The sequence below is a fragment of the Ambystoma mexicanum genome, chromosome 3p (assembly GCF_040938575.1).
Source record: "Ambystoma mexicanum isolate Mex_15411 chromosome 3p, UKY_AmexF1_1, whole genome shotgun sequence".
Taxonomy (NCBI): domain Eukaryota; kingdom Metazoa; phylum Chordata; class Amphibia; order Caudata; family Ambystomatidae; genus Ambystoma; species Ambystoma mexicanum.
Window position 1 is genome coordinate 534,614,269 of NC_090925.1, and position 22,988 is coordinate 534,637,256.

The following is a 22,988-nucleotide window of genomic DNA, read 5'->3' on the forward strand; positions in this document are numbered from 1 at the left end:
ATTAAGTGGGAACAAAAAAGTGTGGGAGTAGTCCATAGAGAATAAACAGAAACCAAATCTGGACACTTACACATTCTGCCGGAAAACGGAGTGCCAAGGAAAGGCAGGAACAAACTTCATTACTACATCTATAAAGTCCCATATCCTGCAAAAGATCTGAAGAGCAACCTTGCTCATACCATAAGACAAACAGCATACCACCACCAGTCTGCAGAAATTACCTCTGAATATATTGCAACTGTGTCATTGCTTGCGACACAAGCATTTCCTCCTGTGCCCCAATGATGCATGACAGTGTTCCCCATTTCATCAAAACCAGAAAAAAAGTCCAGAGGACGTGTTTATAATAATAACGTATCAAAATTTATTTTAAATGATACACAAATTAGTACCATATTTTTAACTTGTTAAACACTTTGGAGTAAAGCGCCATGTAAATAAGATAAAATACAACATACAAATACTTTCAGGGATTCCTACTCTCTAAACTCGTCAGATGACACTTCCTGTGTCCAGCCAGATCAGATCACTGTCTGCACTGCACAATGCTGTGAAAAGATACCCTATCATACCCTCCCTATCATAAATACAACTCTAGGTCCCCGGACCCTCACTACCTATGCCTACTCTTCTTCCTACTGAGCTACTCCAACTACAATCCAGTGTATTAACCCTTTCCTAAATTTCATCCATTTCATCCAGCAATAACCTCCTCCCTCTCTGAAAGTTTCCACAGACTGAAAACATACTCCAATCATGTGTGTCGCTTTCCAGTCCATGCGATTAAACTCGGTCAAACATATTTATACTTTTCATCTGAAGTTGGGTCTAGTAGAATCATCCAAAATGTGGGCGATTTGAAGTTCTAGCAGTAAAGTTTGTCCACTCCAACCCTTTACACATTGGCCGCAATCTCTCCTCTAATGCAAGCTGACAACCCTATTGCAATGCAACTGAAGGTCAAACCTTAGTTATATAATGAAACGTTAAGTGTAACATCTAAAATCAAATAAATCAAAGCGCTAAAGCAGCCCCATCTGCATAGAGTTTGTGAGAAAATCTGTACAATTTCCTAAATTAAAAAAGACAATGCTAAAATAATGTACAGAATCATCATAGAAGAAAATCAATTAGCACTATACAATCTAACCAGACAGCTGCACAGGAAATGCTACCCACAGAAGCCCACAAATGGAGGAGGAAAGTGCAGGAGTGGTGCACAGGCCCAGAAGGGAAGAGGGCAGGGCCCAGCAGTAAAGTGGTTCAAGTTGGGTAGGAGCTTGGTGCAGCGGGTGCCGATAGGGAGGTAACCCTAACACTGAGGGTCCAGATGGGGCTGTGGTGACCGGGGGATGAGGATGAGAAGGAGAAGGCACAGTGGGCAAAGTGGGGCGGAGCACATATTATGTGGGGTTTGGAGGTGAGCCTCGCCAATGAGAAAGGTTTATGTCTATTTGTGGCCCACTTTAGAACGACCTCAGACGGGCGACTAATAGACATAGAGTTGCCCTCATGCCCGTTCTGCCCCTCATGTGCTCTTCCCTTGAGGGATCTGATGAGCTGCAGCCGCATCCTGAACTCTTGGGGAATAGGCCTGGCGAGATTCCCAATCCTTTGCAGGTGGTGGATAGTCATGATGAACAGTGGGAGGCGGCCCGGCCTCCTGGCTCTGGTGCTAGAGAAACAATTGTTCCTGCCACACGCCTCTGCCCCAGCTTTGCCACATTCATTAGGAATCTGCTGGGGGGCTTGAGGGTGACAATGCATGGCCATGCTAAAGTAAACAGGGTTATTAGAGAGAGGTGCTTGTTTTCTATTGATGGCCCTCGCTCTGCAGCGCTAATCCAGGGGATACAAGAACCGAACTAGGAGTACTAATTGTGCTCCCAGAGGCGGTTGCCGCTTCGTTTTGAATAATGAGACAAACTTGACATCTTTGTCAGTAAATTTCTATTTTTTCAGGGCTGCAAACATGTGGGCTAAACAGGTAAGTAGAGTGTGAGCTCTGAGATGGGATTGAAACGCTGGGCGTGCGGCAGTAGGAAGTATGACACTTTCAATCATTTCTGGATGGGGCCTTTTCGCATTTTTAATAGTGAGCAATTTTTCTGATCTTGAGCGCTTCAGAGAGATGTGGGCACACTTCCTCCTAGCCGTATGCCCAATCTAAGAGGGGTGCTTTTCAGATGGGGTGTCATGGGAAAACCTTCCTGGGATCGGACTGAAATAGTAATACTTGGCACTCAGAGGCAGACAAAGAAAGGAGCCAAATAGATAATGGTAAAAAGAATGGCAAAATGATACATTCAGTCAAGGTATGGAGATGGAAAAAGGTAACACACAGTAAAGCTCGTATCATGTTTATTATGGGTGCAGGTGAGAAGAGGTCCTTATAAATCATACCCAGCATTTTACAGTTTGTGTTCATTTAAAAAAGAGGGCATGTAGGAATCAAATTTTGGGAACAAATATGCCTACTACACGTCCTTCTATTCAGTCTATTTCTTAATGCGCCTGCTCCTCTAGAGAATCTGCAACATCACTGCGTCCATCTGCACCCCCAGGGAAGGCCAAGTCTGCGCCCCGTGGTGCCACCGTATTGGCAAGACTGTTAGTCCTGTACTCCTGTATATAGAGGCAGGGTAATGGGCTTCTGAACCTGGGATGCCACAGGACATTGCTATTACCTAAAAGAGGAGAATTCAAAAGGAGCCACACGAGTTGGGTGTGTGCCACCTTTATGGACAAGTCTGAGAAATACACATTCTGAAGCACACAGCCTCTTTTGCAAGCATGTGTGCCGAAAGACAGATACATACAATCCACATGTTGAGATCCATCCGGGGAGCCCACAACAATCCTGGGTGGAGCATCAATCAGGTGTGGACCCTGTGAAGCAGGCAGCTCTGTATTAAGATCCATCGAGGGGCCATGCCAGGTAGATTCTAAGGTTTAACAACACTCTTATCATTACTGCTGGCTGGTTAACCTCTAAACCAATTCACTTTAAATGTCTTCAGTTTGAGTATGCCCAGCTGTCTCAGAAGCGTTGGACAGGGAAAGGGTACTCAAAATCCCAGGAAATGTTATTAAATAATTGGTTCATACCCTTCACTTTATACATCAATTTCCAGGACTAATTGGATAAAGAGCCTACGTCGATAAAGGATCTGGTCCACTCACTCACTAGCTCACAGGTTGCTTCAGAGACAGGATTATTAGACCTGAAATGTTAGAACATATGACTGCCGACAGCACGCACCGAAGTATAACACATGGATTTACATTTCTTTTCTTTAAAAATCCTTTATTTATCTTTTTAATATTTCTATTTTTATAACACGAAACAAAATCATCAGGCCAGTTTCTGCAAAGAACGCTACACTTACTAAGATTTTAGATATGTATATCATGCAGGAGGGTATCAGTGAATTACACCACAGAGAAACTTCTGCTTGCCCTGCTGAAGTCTTACTCCAACTCTTGAATAAACACGGCAAGACCGCGTGTTTGGTGACCTGCAATATCAGCATAGCCGTATAGCCGTATAGACAAGAGGAAGGGTCATTAGTTCTTTATTTATTTATTTATTTATTTATGTATTTGTTTGTTTGTTTGTTTGTTTGTTTTTCATTGGTATCTACGCGCTGGTTACAGACATATTAGGTACATTTAGATAAGAATATTTGAAGAGATGACCCGCCAGCCATAACTTCGGGGATGGGTCAATTTTCCAAGGGATAATGACCCCTCCGTAGGTCCATGAGGTTAATAGCACATTCAAGTTATAGAAATATATGTTTGGGAGTTTTCCTGGTGAAGTAAAATGTAACTTTAATAGCGAGTAAAGTAAATAGACAAACTAAGTTAGTACATTAAATGTTTTTATTTTGTAGTGTTTAAATAAGGTGGTCTTCATAAATTAAGCATTGAAATGGCACACTTGGTTATAATGGAGCCGGTTTAACATGAGCGTGAAGTAGGTGTCATGGAAAAGTAAAAGATTCCTCTATAAGAAAGGGAACGCATTTTGCCATGTTTTAGCTTTCTCATTCTTGTGTTAAATAAGATGCTACAGCAAAATGCCCCTCCCAGAGAGGAAACGACTTGTTGAGAAAATATTGGGCCTCATCACGGGTTGAGCGCGGCAGTAAACATGCGGCAGTAACACTATTAACACTGCATTTTCGCTCCGACCAATCTTGAGTTTGGGCGAAAAGTTGGGAGATTCACCTTCAGCTTTGAGCTGGAGGTAAATATGTTGACTTTCGGCACATATTTGGCACATTTACCACGGCGCAATTTGTGCCTCAGTAAATCTGCCGAAAAATGCTCCGTAGAGTCCTACGGATTCTGAACAAAATGGGGATTCACAGTCCCGTGCCGCAACTCGAGTTTGCATTGGGCGGTATCCTGGTGGATTTACTGCAGGGATACCGCCCAACTGGTGATGGCCCCCATTGCCTGGAAATTGCATTGCTGTTTTCCTGTTTACTTTTGAAGAATGTTCAGAATGCTGTCTATACCAGTAGTTGTTGACTGCACTCTGAACATGTTGAATATTGCCTTCTGATTACATGCATGGAAATGTACATCCTGATTCACAGAGTGGTGTAAAGTGTATTTTATTTGTGCAAAGTGACTTTGTACTAGTGCAAAAGTGGTGGAAAGTCATTTTGCCCTGCAAAAATACACTTTCCAATGCTCTGTGAATCAGGGTCTTTGTTGGCAGTGCAAAGTGATTTTGCGCCAGTTCAAAGTGACTGCACCACGCTAAAAGTTCCATGATTCGGGCCCTTAGACACTTGCCAGCAATGATAAACTCGTGATGTAGGAAGATGGGAGACTTGGTAAGTTGAGACATTGGTGAGGAGTCACACATGTGATATCTATACTGTGGACACTGCAGCATCTCAGAATGGAATCCTTCCACTGCCTGAAGGGGGAAACAAACGCCACTGACACAGGAGGCCCATCCTAAAAATCATTGCCTTAGGTTTTCCCTTCCATGCAAAGGACGCCAAAGATGCAATGGGACCCCAGAATGTAGTGATCTAGGTCCATGAAAATATCGGCCATTTTGGTTCACATGGCATTCGCAGATGTGTCACGTAATGTGAATTGTGATTGGCTCAATCTTTGCACTGTAAGACATGTTCCTAATTGTATGGCTTCTATTGCATAACATTAAATACACTTCTCAAAAAAGGAGCGCAAATGGAAAAAGCTGAGTATGCATTTTTTTATTTGCACTCATTGCTGGAATGCACAGGTGACCTTATTCTCAAAGGTGACCTGCGCATTTCGGGAGGAGCTGGACAGTACCTTAAGGATGCTCTGTCCAGTCCCCTGGCATAAATTAGTGTCCCGAGCAAACACACGGTTGCTAGGAATGCATTAAAGGGTCTGTCTCAGAAGCAATCGCAAAATAGTATCCCGGTTTGGGGGATGGAAATACATGTGTGACAGCTGTGGTTTAAACCGCAGCTGTCAAAAATCATGACATGGCCCAAAAAAAACCTGTCATGAGTTGCACCTCCCCCTGCGCCTTTTCCCAACAGGTGCATGCATGGTGAGGACTCTCATTTCTGCGGAACTCAGGGTCCACATTCAAATGCATAAAAACGCTGCTTGATTTGCACACATGTGTAAAAGGGTGAAACAGGCCCTCTGAATGAGCGCATCTTGCGACAAAAAGGTTTTGAGAAACTGGCCCACAGTCGTTGGCATGCGCCATTTCAAGGATGTATTTTACTGTGATGTTTCTACGGCATGACATTGTAGGCCAAGCGAATAATACTTAATTGTTTCCCCATCAATTTGAATTGAGAGATCCGGTAAATTGCTGTGTGCCTGATATCTCTAACGTATAGTTTTTTTTTCGTTTTTGTCAAGGACCATGGCCAGAGGTCTCATCCGGAACAAAAGCCGTATTTCCGTTGGCAAAGTCCGGAAGCAGAAACACTTGGTGTGCGGTCTCTGCAGGACAGAATTCCACGACACTGGTCGCCTCTTTGTCGGCTCCTGGCAATGCCATCATTGGATGCTACACTCTGAAGATCCAAGTGTCTACCCGGGACAGAAACATCCTCTATCAGCTTGGCGACTTCTACCTGCTCTTTAACCCTTGGTCTCAAGGTACACTATGCCTCTGGCTTTAACTCTAGCCTTCCAAAATGACGTGAAAAATAAGAAATGTTATGTCATCGAATTTGGGAACCATATTTGAATAGTTTTATGAGCACTCAGACTTCATTTAATTATTTGGATGAAAATAAATCTTCAGATCAACATTTTAACCCACATCACACATTTGCCGATGCAGTAAAAAAGGTGACAGTAACGTAATTGCCACCGCTTTTACAGCAGGATCAAATTCTGACTGGGTTTAGGAACTTTCCTCACGTATCCTCTGAAAAATTGAGGAATTGCCACTGACGGAATAGCCATCAGAGTACATTAATTCACAACCCCAATGGAGTCCATAATATCGCAATAATTCCAGCTTTGGAAAGTAGGTTTGGCTGTCATCGGTCCACTTGCCTGAGCCCTGGTAGTTAAGGGCTCAGGCCAGATTCCTGTCAAGCTTGCACACCAAAGGCAGAATTAAAACTATTTGCACATGGGGGCTTTTGTCCTAAAAGCAAATACTATTTTAGAGGCGATTGTCTAGCATGTATTATGTAACCTGTAAAAATAAAGCTGTCAGATTGGAGGACCTGTAACAGCATGGCAGTCCTTTTACTATTTCTACCATCCCAAAGCATGGTGTGATGCAAGTGAGAACAGTTGCGGTAGGTGAGTGTGGCTCTGTGGAGGGATAGGCTGAGGCAGGGGGTGGCAAGGCTGATGGTGGCCGAGAGGAGGCAGAAAGCAGGTGGGGCAGAGACAGGGAGACAGTGGGGTGGGGGTGGAATGGAGAAATAAAATTGTGGCTCGAGGGAGTGGCACTGAAGGAAGGAATACAATGCAGGCCTATGCCAGCAATTCTGAGCCTTCATTCCTAACACCCTAATTTTATTTTATCTATTTCATAGTTTTTTTTATAACGCACCATATATTAGTTCGTTTGGTGTTTAACACGGATTCAGGATTCAAACTTCTGTTGCTCTGAGTGGTCTTGCTCCCAAAACCGGTGCGTTGCCCCTGTGCTATCCTCTGTTCGCCATGGCATCATTGCCCTCAGGGCGGATGGCAAATAACACCATCTCTGAATTTGGAGAATTGACCTGAAGTTCCAAGGCAGTATTATGCTGGTAACTGTATTTGATTTATTTGTATTTGGCACTTGTAAATCCAATAAACTCATAATGAGGGTGTTTCTGTAGTATCCTGCCCATTAGTAGACAAGAGTGCACCACTTTGATGTCTAAGCTTGGAAAGTCTTCTTTCCCGTACGAAGTCTAGAGAGTTCACATTTTGCATTTTATATGACTATTGTATTAAATTGCGATTGTCATGGGCCCTTCCAGCCAATCAGGGCGCTCAGAAGGTGGGCTTTACCTTCATGATATTGGGCTTGTTCTGAGCCTCCTGTGACGCAGGTGCCTGCCATCTTCCCTCCAGGGGGTAATCCTTCACTCAGCCCTCTACCCACTGTTCCTCACCTTCCCCTCTGCAGCAATGGCCTCCATGCCAGGGAAGAAGAGGCTGTGCATAGTTGACTTTGTGTAGCGTTTTTTAATTTGAGAAGCAGCAATGTGCATTTCTCAAATAAAACAAAAATAATAATATATAGCACTCCGCGAAGCATGTCGGGATACTGAAAGCTAAAAACCCTTTGATGGGTGGATATTAGAGGTCAGATTATGGCACCAGAGCACACATTAAGACCATTGCTTAAGCCTGTATTTTGGGCCCAGGCCATCACCTGACCAGTAATGCTCGTTCATCTCTGGATGGCAACATACCACACATGATCACGACTTTGGCGGTATTAGCCCTACCACCGAACTCCCGGCGCTAATAGTGCCGGATCACGAGTTCGGCGGTAATGTAATTCCCCATTGAGCCCATTCCCTGGATTTTCTGCTTAAAAAGTGGTTAGTGATAAAACAAAATGCATTTCTTTCATGTAGGTTTCTGTAAAACGAGCTCCTTAGACTTGATGCATGTAAGTGTAGATGCAATGATGCCCAAAGCTTGCTATAGAGAACATCCTACATGTTGCATAAAAGGAAGCATCAACATAGAGTACAAAGCAAGATGAAATCCCCCATAGCATTGCTCACTAACTGATTATAACTAGGTGGCCAACAAGGACCTCACATGGAAGCAAGGGGCTTTGGTTACCAGATGTGAGCTGCGTAATGGATGGCAGGCTGGAGTTACTCAGTGGGGAACTCCAAAGATTGGGAACTTGGATGGGAAATCACACTGGCATTATAGGTCGAGCCACCAAAGCACATTATGAATGAATTGGAGGTAGGGCAGCTTCAAGAGGCTTGATAAAGGGAAACCAATGTGTAATGTGTAATCCATGTAATGCCATATGGTGCAAATAGAGATAAGTAGACCTTTTTGAAAGGTTTCGTACTTATCTAAATGTTCTGGCCTTTACATATTGGCACATTTGTCAAAGCAGAAAGTACAGTTCCCTTAATCTTAGGGACACGTAAAAAGATAGAGAAGAGTGGTCATATATGATGATGGCATTACTAGATCTCTGATCTTAGATGGTCATTTGATCGTAGATGTGTTGTTTTAATGATGTGTGGGCTTTCAGAAGAATACCTTTGTTTCTAGTGGAGCTGCTCACTGCTTAACAGTTTTCTAAAATAACTAAATATTGTGAACCTGCAACATACTGGTCTACGTAGTGTACAGGGTAATGTTATAGGTGGGCATGTTTGGTCTTGCATGTACCATTCATTGGGCCTCATTACACGGATGGCGCAGAACCATGGCGCTATTAGCGCCATGGTTCATGCCGGTAATATACCGGCACCACCTTGGCGGAAAGGGGAATTACCGCCCCATTCCAAGGTTGGCGGGGCGGTAATTCCCCCTTCCACCATTGCCCTTCCCCATTCCCATTTTTGCCCCATAGGGCTCAATGGGAATGGGGAAGGCGCTAATTACGGTACCGCAAATTAGCTCCCTGGGTCCCTTTGCGGGTTGGTTTTTAACGCCTGCAAAAAGCAGGTGTTAAATCCCCCAACCCGCAAAGGGACCTCGTAGTAAGGCGGTAAGGATTTACCGGTACCGGTATTTTACCGGTACCGGTAAATCCTTACCGCCATCCGTGTAATGAGGCCCATTGTGTGATTGCAGCATCTAGGGCTAGCGGTAAACACAGAAGAGTAGGATCGTAGCTAGGAACCATATGGTAGGTGTGCATTGCAAGCACACATGAAAGTACCGGGGCACACAGCGGCAAGGGAAGGAAAATACTGGTGCACACTCTGTCCTTCACTGGAAGTAAATAACAAGCACCACGGGGATTGTTGTAGCATCTTGACTCCAATCCAAGGTGCTTAAAGAACTCATGACAAACATTTTAGAATGTTGCAGGAACGTCAAGAAGACACAGCAATAAGAATGTCAGTTATTTTCATAAGTAACACGCTTGCTACAGTGGTGTGCACTGAAAAGACAATATATTTGTGTTCAAGGAGTGAAATCCTACAGTTGAGAAAAAATGGGCAAGGTGATTGTTTTTTTATTTTTATTTTCAGCATTAGTCACTGCTGTGGAAGTGCTTTTATTTTATTGACTCATTGAGTGAAAGTTGTACAGTAGCTCGTGCTACCGAAAATAAATGTACAATATATAGGTGTGCTTTTTTTTGTACTCCTGTCCAGGTGAGAATTAGTATTTGTTTGTTAATTATCTAATGCAGCACCTGTGAGTCTGTACCATAATTAAGGTGACCATGTCAGTCATTTTATAGCATTATTCCAGAATGTGAGATGCATTGTCAATACTACGGTAGCACATGCAGGGCTTTGCTTCACATATGATAAACATGCCATTCTTTGCATGGCAGGGTAGGGGAATTTGTCTTTGCACTTGACCTTACTTGACTTGAAAATTGTCCTGTATTGCAAATATCGATGTAACCACCTTACCCTCCACTGTAACCAGCAAGCTTGTCTTTCTGGAACAGTGCCACAAGGCCCCCGGGCTGTTGTGCGCTTTAAAAATATGAATAAATAAATAAATAAATAAATAAATAAATAAATAAATACAATGGTAGTGCCGGGCTGTGAGACTACGCCTGCCATATGTTAGTTATACCGTTACAATAATGGTATTATTACAGTATTTGACGCTGCATTTGCCATGTGACAGCAGCTCCTCTCTGTCTGTATTTTTTCTTGCAACCTTGTACAAATTGCGCCCTGATACCCCCAGGCCTGATGGATTGCGCGTTATAAATAAACAAATACAAATGGCAACATACCACACATAGTGCTACTATATTAACAGGCATCTGATGCCATTACTGTGGCATTTGATGCTGGTTTTGGAATACGATACCAGCGCCTCAACATGTAGGGCTATAGCTGGGACATGGTGACTGTATGAGGGATTTGAGATGGGGCTTGTCATATAATGGCTTCACCTGTGAGGCTAGTCCTTTTATATGTAAAGACACTGGTCATATGATGGAATTTTTAGGGCATTTGTGGCTGCCCTTCACATATGTTTAGGGCTGGCTGAAATTGTTCAATTCTGTTCCGCCAGCTGCAGAAGTAAAATCTGTATGATTTTTTTCAGCTTCATCCCAATCTGCCGTGCTGTCACCCCATGTATCGAAAAAGATCAGCGCAAACTTCCTCATACAGCTGCATGAACTGAAGAGAGCTGCACAACGTTTGTTGTGCCTCTGCATGAACCGAAAATCTCTGTGATGTTTCTTGTGCCGTCGTGCGAACCCAGCACAAATCGAAAAGAGCCACCCAAAGTTTCATGTGCTGCTGCGTGAAACCTAGCACAAATCGAAAACACTAGAACAAAATTTCTCGTGCTGCTGCACGAACCAAGCATGAATCTTAAGATGTGGCACAAAATGTCTCATGCAGCTGCGTAAGCCTACTGCAAATTGAAACAAAAACTGTGTGAAGTTTCTTATGCCGGTGCGCAATCCTAGCGCGGTTTGAAAAACCAGTGTGAAGTTTCCCACGCTGAAGTGCAAAACTAGTACTGGTAAAAAAAAAGGCCAGTCTAAGGTTTCTCGTGTCGCTACGTAAACTAACACAAGTTAAAAAAGAACCACACACAGTTTCTTGTCTTGCTGAGCACAACTAGCATGGATTTCAAAAGACCTGGACAAAGGGCCTCATTACGACTCAGGCGGTAAGGGGTTTACGCCGGCGTAAACAGCGCCGACCCTTACCGCCTGAGTACGAGGTCCCTTAGCGCCATGGCGGATTTAACACCTGCTTTTAGCAGGTGTTAAAATCCATGGCGCTGAGGGACCATGGAGTTAATTACGCCACCGTCATTTACGGTGGCGTAATTAACGCCTTCCCCACTCCCATTATGCCCTATGGGGCAAAAATGGGAATGGGGAAGGGTAAATGGGGATTGGGGACTTACCGCCCCGCCAAGGTCGGAATGGGGCGGTAAATCCGCCAACCACCATGGCGTAAACATAGTTTACGCCATGGTGGTAAAGTCACGGCCCAGGCGGTAACTTACCGCCTGGGTCGTAATGAGGCCCAAAGTGTCTTGTGTCGCTGCGGGAACCTAGCACAAATTGAAACCCACACAAAGTTTCTCATTCCGCTGCACGAAACTAGCACGGACCGAGAAAAAGATTGGTGTGAAGATTCTCGTCTCGCTACACGAAACCAACATGGAGACGAAACACCACACTCTGCACAAAAACCCACAAAACCGGGCAACATTTCATTGGCAGCTGAACTGTAATGCTGATTTCACAGAACGAGTGGAAGTGGAATTGAGTGTGAATTCTGCACTTTTCCCTTCACGGTGGGGGGGGACATTTCACCCACCCCCACATATCACCCCAGTTCTTGCATCTGTGGCATTATGACTTAAAGCAATGTAATTATAACATAATGTTATTCTTAGGGCATTTGAGGCTGCACCTGTATTAGGATTGCAGCACCTAAAAGGTGGGGCTAAATCTTCATTAATTTATTCATAAAACTTTATTTGTATTGTGCCTTGATCATTGTGCCTTGATCATTAAAGTGTAGAGAAATGGAAGAAGCGGGCATCATAATCTATCAGATTCTGTCTCTTCTTTAACCAAAAAGTAATCAGTTAATTAGTAATTAGTCAAATTCATAGGAGCTATCAGGCTAATGACGATCCCATGACACAAGGATCTGTAAAAAAACTTCAAGAACCAAAAAAACAGGTGTAACTACCCAATAATGCCCGATGCTTTCACAGTGCTAAAAAAAAGAGCTGATAATTGGTGTGATTACTTTTTACAATATTCCTTTTCGGTGATTCCATGCATTCATCTCATTATTCACTGCAGTGTCTTTCCATCAAAAAGGATTATATATGCAAGTGTGAAACAAGTCTCTTGAAGGACATCTTTATTCCAAGTTTCTAGGCCAATATGTAGATTGGCTACTTCCTGGCAGAACAATCTTCGAAATCAAACATGTGGCTCAAAGCCAATGCATATCGGAGGGTTGCTCCATCTTCAGGGCTATATTCACAGCAAAGCCACATTTATAAAATAGACAAAACATGTAATATTACATTTAGCTATTTTCTACACAGCAATGGCCGCCATGTTAATTCATAACGTGAAAAGAAAAAGAGATACCAAAGTAAATACCGTCAGTCTTTCATCCATACCTTTGTGTTTAAACAATACATTATATTACAGTTTTCAAATCAGGTATGTCAATCAAGATAATCGTACCTTATTTAATGAGCCTTCACGCTGCAAATCAAGAGAATATGTACTAAAGCTTTTATCAGTATCCAAAATGCCTACACTAACATAAGCTGCCCCGTCTTTATGTGTTACATTAGGTAATCAGTTCTTTGTCTAGGCTAATAAGATGGATCTCCATTAGATATCTAATCTACAATTTGAGGATAGAACTCCATTTCCTTTAGCCTTTCACTTACCAAGGACAGCAGTGACTCGCTCACCACCGCTGATGATACCTGCGTGGACGTACATTGCAGCGTTTATACCGTTGCTATGGAGACCATGCAAGGTGTTGCGTCACGTCAACAGGCCTGGTGTCATGACAGCACCTCACGTCCCACCCTCCCATGGATACGGAAGGGCAGGATCGGGTCTTGATGTATGTTGATACGTGTCCATGGTTACCAGCTGCATAAGCTGGATGCACACAACAGCTTAACCCATTAGTTCTTTCATCCCTCTCAAACTTCGCCAGCAGTTGGCTACACTTCACAATGATTTAAAATAGAGAGGAACTGCCTATTCCCTATGTAAACCCCCGCTCACCAATTAAACCTAGCGGGCCTGTGGCTATTGGTAACGGTGTACCCAACAGTACGCAAATGTTAGCTGCAAGGAGTTTTAGATCAAATTTATATACAATAGGTCATTACTTGCTTTACAATACTGACCCATACTTATTTGACTACATTCCACATGTGTTCTACTAAGGCCCTCTAAGGGTGACTCGCGATTGAGTTAAGATAACTTAAATGTTGGTCATATTGTGCAACATATCATATTTCATGGCTTATGGCGTACTCTATGATAATTCCCAAATCAATATATTAACTCTCTATCTGCAACATTAGAAGAGTACATGACAAAGAGGAACATAATTAAACAATTATATATGGCGTAGCAGTAAAACGTGTGGTATTTCTTTTTTATTGCTTCCATCATACTCTTGCCTATGCCCTGGATCTCAAGATGCATGTCCAAGGAATCTTTACAAAAAGATGCTTAAACTGTAGAAGAGCGAGGAGATTGATAACATATAGGAATCTGCTATTGAATGGTATTGATCAGAATTTCTTATTCAATCATGTCATTTGTGTGATAAAGCCTGATGTTATATGTGATGTTATTGACAGCGCAAGATTAAAACTACTTCACAAAGCCTTCATACTCAAGAGATGTATCTAGCCGCATTTATTAACCTGATAAACTTTAAACAAAGATTGCATGAAAGATTTTCCAGACATATCACAGTGAAGAGGGGGATGGAACGCGATTTAGAACAATGCTTGTACCGTTCACCTTCTGTTACTACATTTTGAATCTCATTCCTTTAATTTCTCAGATGATGAAGTATATCTTGGCAACGAGACGCAGAGGCAGGAGTATGTCCTCAATGACTACGGATTTGTCTACCAGGGCAATCCACGCTGGATCTCACCCTGCCCATGGAACTTTGGCCAGGTAATGTGACCCTCAAATGGGAAAGGAAGTGGGTTGGGGGTAATGTGTTGAAAGAGGCTTTGGAGGTAGTGCCTATTAGTCTACGATGAATATAGTGTTCATTCTCACAGCCGGTCATATGGAGGATTACTAATCTGCCTCTAGCCTGGGCCTAAGTAGGCTCGAGCAAAAGGCTCTGGGCCATTACAAGCCCTATATATCCCCATACAAGGTTATGACTGTTATTCCCACCCCAGGGCGTCATACAGGAACAGAATAGTTGACACGTTTTAATTGGGCTGTGCATGTCTTGCGCATGCCCAGTGTACTGTAAAATAAAAACAAGATGGTCATCGTCATATTAAATACAAAAAGGGACAAAGTCCTTTTTCTAATTGTATGGCAGGCCCAGCGCGGATGGGGAATGTGTGTGGAATCCCGAGCCTGGAGAGAGAAGGACAAGCCCTCGGATTGGCGAAAGGTTTCACACACTTTCACTGCGGCTGGACGAAACAATCAACCCGGTTTGAACAGTAGCTTAAATGGAGAAGAAGGCTGTAGCTGCGGCAGATATTCCTGGCAGGTCCTGCAGACTCACGGTTCCTGAAGCGACTGTCGGACTGAAACGAAGTAGGAAGACTGGAGGGTCCTGCACTGCCCAGGGAAGAAACCAGCAGCAGAGCAAAGTAACAAATAAAAGGTGTGTTCCTTAAAATGCAAGCAGGGTCTGTTCCTCCTGGCCATCCGGTTCACTGTAGCTCTGTACAGCAAATTCGACCAGAGAAGGGAGGCCTGGCGAACAGTTTGGTAAACTTGTTATTCCCAACAGCTCAAGGGGAGAAGATTCCTTGCATATCTTCCATGTCATTGGAGTATGAAGATTCAGACCTGCAGCAGGGCTTCATCAGGAGGTTAAGTCGTGGTAGGGGTCCTCTTCTGTGAGCTCATCTTTGGTTCTCTCGTTCCAGTGGCGTCTCTAGCTTTCCAGCCTCAGAGTCCTGCTTTTTATGCAGTTTTCCCCCATTCACACAGCCTGGTTGTTAATCACACAGCAGGGTGGCTGTCCCGCCAGGACAGTCACCACAGCCAATCAAATCAGAGTGTGACATGGGTCTCCAAGGAGATCCTGTGCAGGGAGTCGTAAACCCTTCCCTGTTCCCCCCAGACATACAGGCACCTAAGGAGGGCTTCTGTGTAGAAGCCCGGGAAAGGACGGTGAAGAAAAGGAACTAATCCTGGTTTAGTGGGCAGAGTAAAACACGAGAAAGATTTTTACAAAAAAGAAATGGCTAATAAACCCAGCCGGAACCGTATAAAAATGTATATGGTATGGCAGATTTAAGTTCGAGGCTACCAAGATAGCCTAAAACAATTCAAGGCTATTTAAGAAACCACGGTAGGAAAAATAGGGTAGTTACCACTGCCACCAGCCAAGTCTTGATGAAAAGGGAGCGAAACAATGCTCCAAGTGAAACAGACAAAAAAAGGGATACGTATTAACCCTTTTCAGCACTCTATTTAAGATAGTTTGTACTGGGTGTGTGAGTTTTAAAAGCGACTAATAAAGTCTATGGTAAGTTTATATGTTCTGGGAGACCCTAGTCAGTCCCAGAAAATTGAGTCAGAGTTGGGAAATCAAAAAGACAACCCTGTGTCACTGCACTGAAGGTGCTGTGTAACACACCGTAAAAATATGATGCCTGTGGAGTAGGTGAGGCTCCACAGTCTATGAACACAAGAACATGTTAAACACACACATAGCAAAACACATGTAAGAGTGAGAAAAAAGGCTCACACTCTTACCAGATGAAAAAAATAAATCCCAGAAATCCAGCAAAGCTGCTGAGGCACTCAGTAGGTAAGGGAAATGAGCCATTTTGGAGAATTCTCCCTAACAGACATTCTGCTTCAGAAAAAAGGCACACTTGTGCTTCATTCATATCTATTTTGAAAAAGTTATTTGCTAACAAAATCTTCAGAAAAACACATTGGAACCTTTGGCACTAAGATATGTATAATGTAAAAGCTGTCATTGCATAACTTGAAACTGATACAATAAAAAATATTGGAGGCAAAGTGATATTGCTAGGTTAACAGTGTCCATGGCCAGGGTAGGCCCCATAGTAAGATGTTCACACCTTAAGTACACCATACAGGATCTGAAATACAGTTCAGTATGCTGTATTAACATTAAAACAAAACTACAGTATCCCCAGGTGAGAAATGTCATGTTGGCCTAGCTATATTGGTATGGCCTATTTATATAGCGCAACTTCCACCAGACAGGGCATCTTGGCGCTAAATGACAAAAGAAAGAGAATAAAGCATACCACAACAACCTGACTAGAACACCAGAGATTTCAGCATCCGACAGAAAGAGAAATGAAGCCCAATGGCCCGCAGAGAGTTGGGTAGTTTATTCCACAGTTTGGCTGTGGGCACAGAGAAGGAACAGCCCCCTAGTCTCGACCGCTTAAATCTTGGAACTAGGATCAGTAGTGCCTCCAATTAATGAAGTGGTTGAGATGGAATATAGTGGCAGATCTTTCCTGTAGATACTCTGGGCCAGCCTGATAGAAAGTGCAGTGTACCGTATGGGCCCTGAAAGGGTTCAGGGTGGAGACTCTCGCATCAGAGTTATGAAGTATGTGTAATCGGTGCGGTAGATAGGCCAGTTGGGAGAGATATAGGTGTGATGCTGGAAATGCATCAGAGGGACAGGGCCTCCGTATCCTTGTACCTTTTATCGTGTGTTCTGTCGTGTTTTCTGTGCAGGAGTTCATGTGGGACTCCTGGCGGTGCAGCTCTCTCTTTTGGTTTTGGTGAACAGAAGCATGGGATACCCTTATGCCACCTATGGGTGGGGGTTCAACCCTGTGCCCCTAGTGTATGTTTTTGGGCACCCGTGGGTGGCCCGCAGAGCAGGGTATAGACTGGTGGCAGCTCCATCCTGACTTTGACAGATGCGCTGAGTATCCTCCATTTTGGGGATCCCCAGGCCCTGCCATTGGAATCAGTTGATTCCTGATGGAAAACAAGATGGCCCCTGTGGCCATTTGCCTTCTATTACCTTTTACCTTGTTTTCCCAAAGTCCTGGGAAGCCCTGACTCTGTCCCTTCCCCCTGACTGGCTGTTGGGTGGAAGTTCCACAATGGTGTTGTTGTGAAGTCCAGTCCAGACTGACTGGAGCCTTCCCAGTGACTGTATGTTGTGGGTACCTCCTGTGGGTGGGACCTGGGTGAATGGAGTGTGTGACCAATATGCACCTCTTGTTGTGGCTGTCTGGTTTCTGTTATGAGAGACAAAGACTGAGACAGCCCTGCCCGAAACTGGCCTGAATGCAGTGTGTAGTGTTGAATGGCGGAGTACTTGTCCCAATCCACATTCCTTGTTGTGAGTGTCTGAGAGGGAGGAGGATGACCTGAATGCACTGTGCGCCTGATTGGCTGACTGACTGCATGAATGCCCTTCTGTATAATTGGCTGCTGAGAGTGACCCAGCAGTGTGGATGAGAGACAAGATAGTATATCTGGGGACCTCTCACCACTGGAAATTGTTCAGAAGCATTCAGAAGCTGTGTCTGCACTTTAAGAGTAACTGGAACTGCTGATCCTCGACACCCAGCCAAAAGACGAAGACTTGCTGTTGCATTTGCTTCGACCTGATCTGAAAGCTGCCGAACTCGTCAAGGACTGATCCGAGAGAGGACCTGGTAAGGCGCCCTCTTCCCGTGCTCCGAGGGACCATTGAGCACTGCTAACCTTCGCCGAAGTTCCCTGGAAGTCAGACCCTCGAAAGGCTGCCGACCCGAGATGGGACCGCTGAGGAGAACAAAGCAAAGCACCCGGACTTCGCCGCTGACGAAGTCCATTGCCGTTGACCAGGGTACGCAGGTTTGTGTAACTGCTGGAGGCCTGTCGAAGTTGTGTTGCCCAGCCGTGGGGACCACTTGACGCCGTGCCGCCGACGAATGGAGCCGCCCACTCCTTAGCCTAAGAACATTTTAATCCAAGGACTCCCTTGTCCGCAACGTCGGACGCTTTGTCCCGCCGGAGAAAGTCGAGGACGACCAACGAGCCGAGGAAAATCCGCCGGTGGGTTTCCCGCCACCTGAAGGCCACAAAGACTTTGACGACTCAACGCCCTTGTTGGGCCACAGATCTGCTGAAACTCTTTGCAGTCCTGAACAATCCATCGCCGAGTTTCCCCGCACACCTCATCCTCGCAGCATGACTAACGAGCACCGCCTGGATCGACATCGGGGACTCGGCACCCTTGAGCTTCTCATCGCCGCTGTCGACGACAAGTTCACCATCTTCAACGCCTCTTGACGATCCGTGGCTCCTGCTTTAAAGGGAGTCACTCAAGAAGGATCCTTCGACGCATCTTCGAAGAACTCTACTCCACCAGGTACATTGGGGGGGTAAAACCTTAATAGGAGGAAATAAGGCTATTGAACAATATATGGACTGGGCTTGTGCTATATATCTTTATTTTACAGGTTGCCCAGGTGGGGGGATCTCCACACAGAACTGTGCCTAGTGGTAGGGGCCAGAAATCTGCCTATTGTTTCAAGCATCTTGCGTTCCTTCCTATCTCTATTGCTGGTTTCCTCGTTATTGATCTGTGTGACCTGCTATGTATTTTGCTGTCTTCTCGTGAGATTGTAACACTGATAGGAGTAAAATGGCGTTTGGGACTACTAGAATGTCACAGATAGGAACATGAAGGACACACTCTTCAACTGATAAGGCAATCAACTGGACAGGAGGAAGGATACTTTACACTGCAAGGGGCAGAGCTAGAATGAATAAACCTGAGTTTGCCATATTTTGGAGTTGACCGAAAGACCACTTAGCAAATTTGGGGCAGAGTTGTACACTTACTGAAAATTCATTTTTTTAATGCGTGGAACTGTTCAGAACTGACATATAACATATGTTTTTCTTTTTAATCTGGAAGCTGAATTTATTTATTCCTTTCCTCCTGCTTTTTCAAATAGTAGTAATGGTTAAAGCATATGTCATTTTTTCAAAGATTTCCCATTTTTGTAAATATACTCATTCAGCGCATGGGCATCAATTGTGCTAGCTTTTTTTGACATTCCACGCTGGTGGAGAGAGCTGCCACCCTTTTAGTATGGTTTATATTTCCTGAGACCTGTCTGCCGTCTGTCTTTTTTAATGACAATTACTATTGACAAGCTCACACGGGCCACACAGAGTCAGGCTAAGTGGATGCTAGTCCCTGATCTGAGCAGGCCATTTATTATCGTATAATGTTATCGGTAAAACATGCAAAAGTAACTTCCTACTGTGTCACGTTTCAAATGATGTTCACTGTGCGTGATTGTTGGAGGAACACTATCATAAAAAAGTCATTTCGAATGATGGTGCTAATTTATGTTTTATGACACTGTATTGGCTGGAAACACTTTTTGTAATATGATACCATTTTTAAATGTTTAATGGTGGCGTATTTTGCATTTGCATAGAACAATGCAAAACACCAATCAAGTTGACCTTTTCATGTTTTATTATGAAACAACCCTCTTGATAAAAAACATAGATTTTCCTAGGAAATTGAACACTGGTGATTTCACATGTGTACATAAGTGCCCAAATAAGCTGCAAGGAAATTTTCCATACACATCATTCAACATCTGACAATATAGAAGCTGTTATTGACACCACATATCTGTTCAACAGAGGGGGAGCGTTTGCGATTATTACCTCATAACTGAGTTGAGCTCTAAACTCTTATGAAACCAGTCACAGCCTCTGGCGGGTACTTCTTCTTGGGGGGAATGTTTGCATCTGACATAGAGGGAGTGATAAAAACCAAAATCATCACCATCCTAATCACACCTAGGCAAAATGCCTAAATGCACCAGCATAAAGCAGGCGGACCCTGAAGGAATCCATTGTACATGCTGCCTGGCATCCTCGCATGACAGGCACCCTGTACAATTAGGATTAAATGATTAAATGTTTCTTGAAATGCTTGCATGTTGGGCAGCGTTTATTTGTAATTGTGAACACTGCTTACCATGCACACAGTGTTCACAAAGAAAATTAAGCACAGCACGACATGTGATCATGTTGGTCAACGTTTAATTGTAATTGTGAGCACTATGTCGCTCACAATTAAAAGAAAACACTGCCTGTCTTGCGAGCAATGTTTGCTCAGTTTGCACGGCAGAAAGCTAAAGTCCAGGGCAAAAGGCTGCATAAATATGTGTATTCCACCTTTTTCTCTGCACATTTGCACTCTCCCATCCAAGTGATGACAGTTTGGTGGGAAGCCGCATACATGCATGTCTACAAGTAATGGCTGCCAGTCGCCAAATTACACTTTGGAGCAACATGAGCTTCTCTCTGCCTCAGTGGTGAAAAATGTGAGATTCATGTTAGTAGCTCTGTTGCCCTCTCCCCTTTGAAATGGCCAGTTTATTTTGGCGACCATCCAGACTTTAGATAGAAGTATGCAATAAAGGAATATCAGTTGATATAGATAATCACCTCTCATCTCTCTCCTGACTGCAGTTTCAAAAGGTTGGTTACCAACAGTGTATACTAAGCATTGTGGCTCTTTTGACACTCTTCCAAAGAATTGCACTGGTCATTACAGTTAGTACCTCGAATCATGCCTCCAGACATATGTTTGACCTTATACAATAAGAGCACATCAACCTGGCACTGACGTCCCTTCACTGGATTCTGATACAATAGGGCACTGAATTTAAAGCGTTGTGACTAGTCCATAAATCATTACATGGTCAGTACCCAGGGAATCCTAGAAATAAGACACCTGAACTTAGTACACATCCAGGCTACCAGATACAAATGATGTGGCTACTGGTCTCTTTGTACACAGGCCTCTTCTCTCTGCAACACTCTCCCTTTAGGCTTAAGGGGAAGCTGATTTACTAACGCTTTGGGACCAGATTATCTAACATTTGCACAAGTTGGTTAAAGTTAACACGTGCTTTGATAATATAGAATGGAGCAAACAAGTTTTGTCACAATAAGTATTATTTACAAATATTTGCACTGGGGCAAAGATGATTAAGTGTTTTTGTACCATATTTTATGCATAACATAAAAAGAAATCTGTTTGCTACATTTCTCTATCTGGTACTCATCAAACATAGTAAACAAAACAGTCTTTTTCCGTTTGGCCCTTGTGAATTTCTTTTTAGATAATACAAATGGGGCTAAATCTGTTTGCTCCATTCCCAATTGCGTAAGCAGTAAAATTGCTTCTAAATTAGGTTGCTCCACTTTTTTCCCCCAGTGGAATGCTTTGATGATCTGGCCCCTTGAGTGCACTGAAGACATGTATATTCTGCATTGTCTATGGATCCATATCTGTTTTAGTACTGTTCAATTGCATAAGACCAGTGAGATCTAGTGGAACGGATCTTAGTTAAGTAAATGATTCCCATTATATTCCCTTTTCCCAACAAGGATTGTGTACACATGTATCCACATTGAGTCTATTGATAGTGTGCAAACCTTCTCCAGGATTCTACCACTCATGGTCAGATAGCACAGCAAGCTAAGTGCTCGCCCCTGATATCTGTGCATAACCTGCTGTGACAGGTTTCAGTCCCGGCAGGATGAACTCAGCCTTTCATCCTTGGGAGGTCAATACATTTAGAACTGCTCTGTGGGATAATGTCTTCTGTTATTTCAGCGCCCTGAGACCTATGGGTGTGTAGCGTTATATAAAAAATAAACTATTAATATTATTATCTTTGTTCTATAGAACAATGATCCAATGATACTGAAATGCAGAATATATTGCTTTACAAAGAACCTAAAATAAAATGAAAGAAATATATTTGTATCATCTTCATCGAAATACATTGTTCAATATACAATATTCAAAGGCTGCAGATACAAATGGGGCACAGGCCCTTCAAGGATAGCTCCAATATGGATTTAGCAAAATGTCTGACACGACTCTCTCTCTATGATTTTAGTACATATTGTTAAGCTTTAGCAAAGCTACGTGACTAAACTGCTACAGAAAGAAGAGAGAGGGGAGAGAGCAATGAGAAGTAGAATGCCTTTTTGTCATGGTAACTGGCAATACTATTGCCATGCATTAGCTGCATCACAGATTGCTTTTTTTATGTCCTTCCACTCACCGTTCTTTCATCTGGTCCCTTCTCCTCATCCATTCACCTTCATCATAACATCCTCCTTCATCTTTCCTAATTCTCATAGTTCATATTCCACATCAAAGGCCTTCTTCATAATAGTCCTTTGTCATGGTGTTTCTCTTTCATCATAGTACTTCTTCTTAGTGCTTATTCATAGTCCTTCTTTGTTCTATTCGTTCAGATTGGTCCCTTTTTCTTAGTATATTCCTTCATTCTAGTTCATCTCCTTTGTCATAGACCTTCTTCCTAAGCCTTCTTCTTCATCATGGTTCATAACCTTAGTCTTCCTCCTTTGTTATAGCCCTTCATTGTGTTCCTTCTACATCATAGCAATTTTTCATTCTGATAATCCTTCATCATGGTCCTTTTCCTTTGTTCTTGTCCTTCATGACAGTCCTTCTCTTGCATGCTAATCCTTCAACCTAGACCTTCCCCTTCTTCATAGTCCTTTGTCCTAGTCCTTCTCCATCATAGTGCAATATCATAGTCCTTCATCATAACCCTTC

General features: G+C 43.4%; 1 protein-coding gene across 1 annotated transcript in view; it reads left to right on the top strand.

The window, feature by feature from the left end:
* Nucleotides 1-22,988, top strand: part of LOC138580596 (protein-glutamine gamma-glutamyltransferase 5-like) — a 364,270-nt gene that overhangs the window by 107,300 nt on the left and 233,982 nt on the right. The window contains exons 3-4 of the mRNA XM_069651260.1: nucleotides 5,896-6,138; nucleotides 14,214-14,332. Of these exons, the coding sequence (XP_069507361.1) occupies nucleotides 5,896-6,138; nucleotides 14,214-14,332 (362 nt within the window). The remainder of the gene's footprint in view (nucleotides 1-5,895; nucleotides 6,139-14,213; nucleotides 14,333-22,988) is intronic.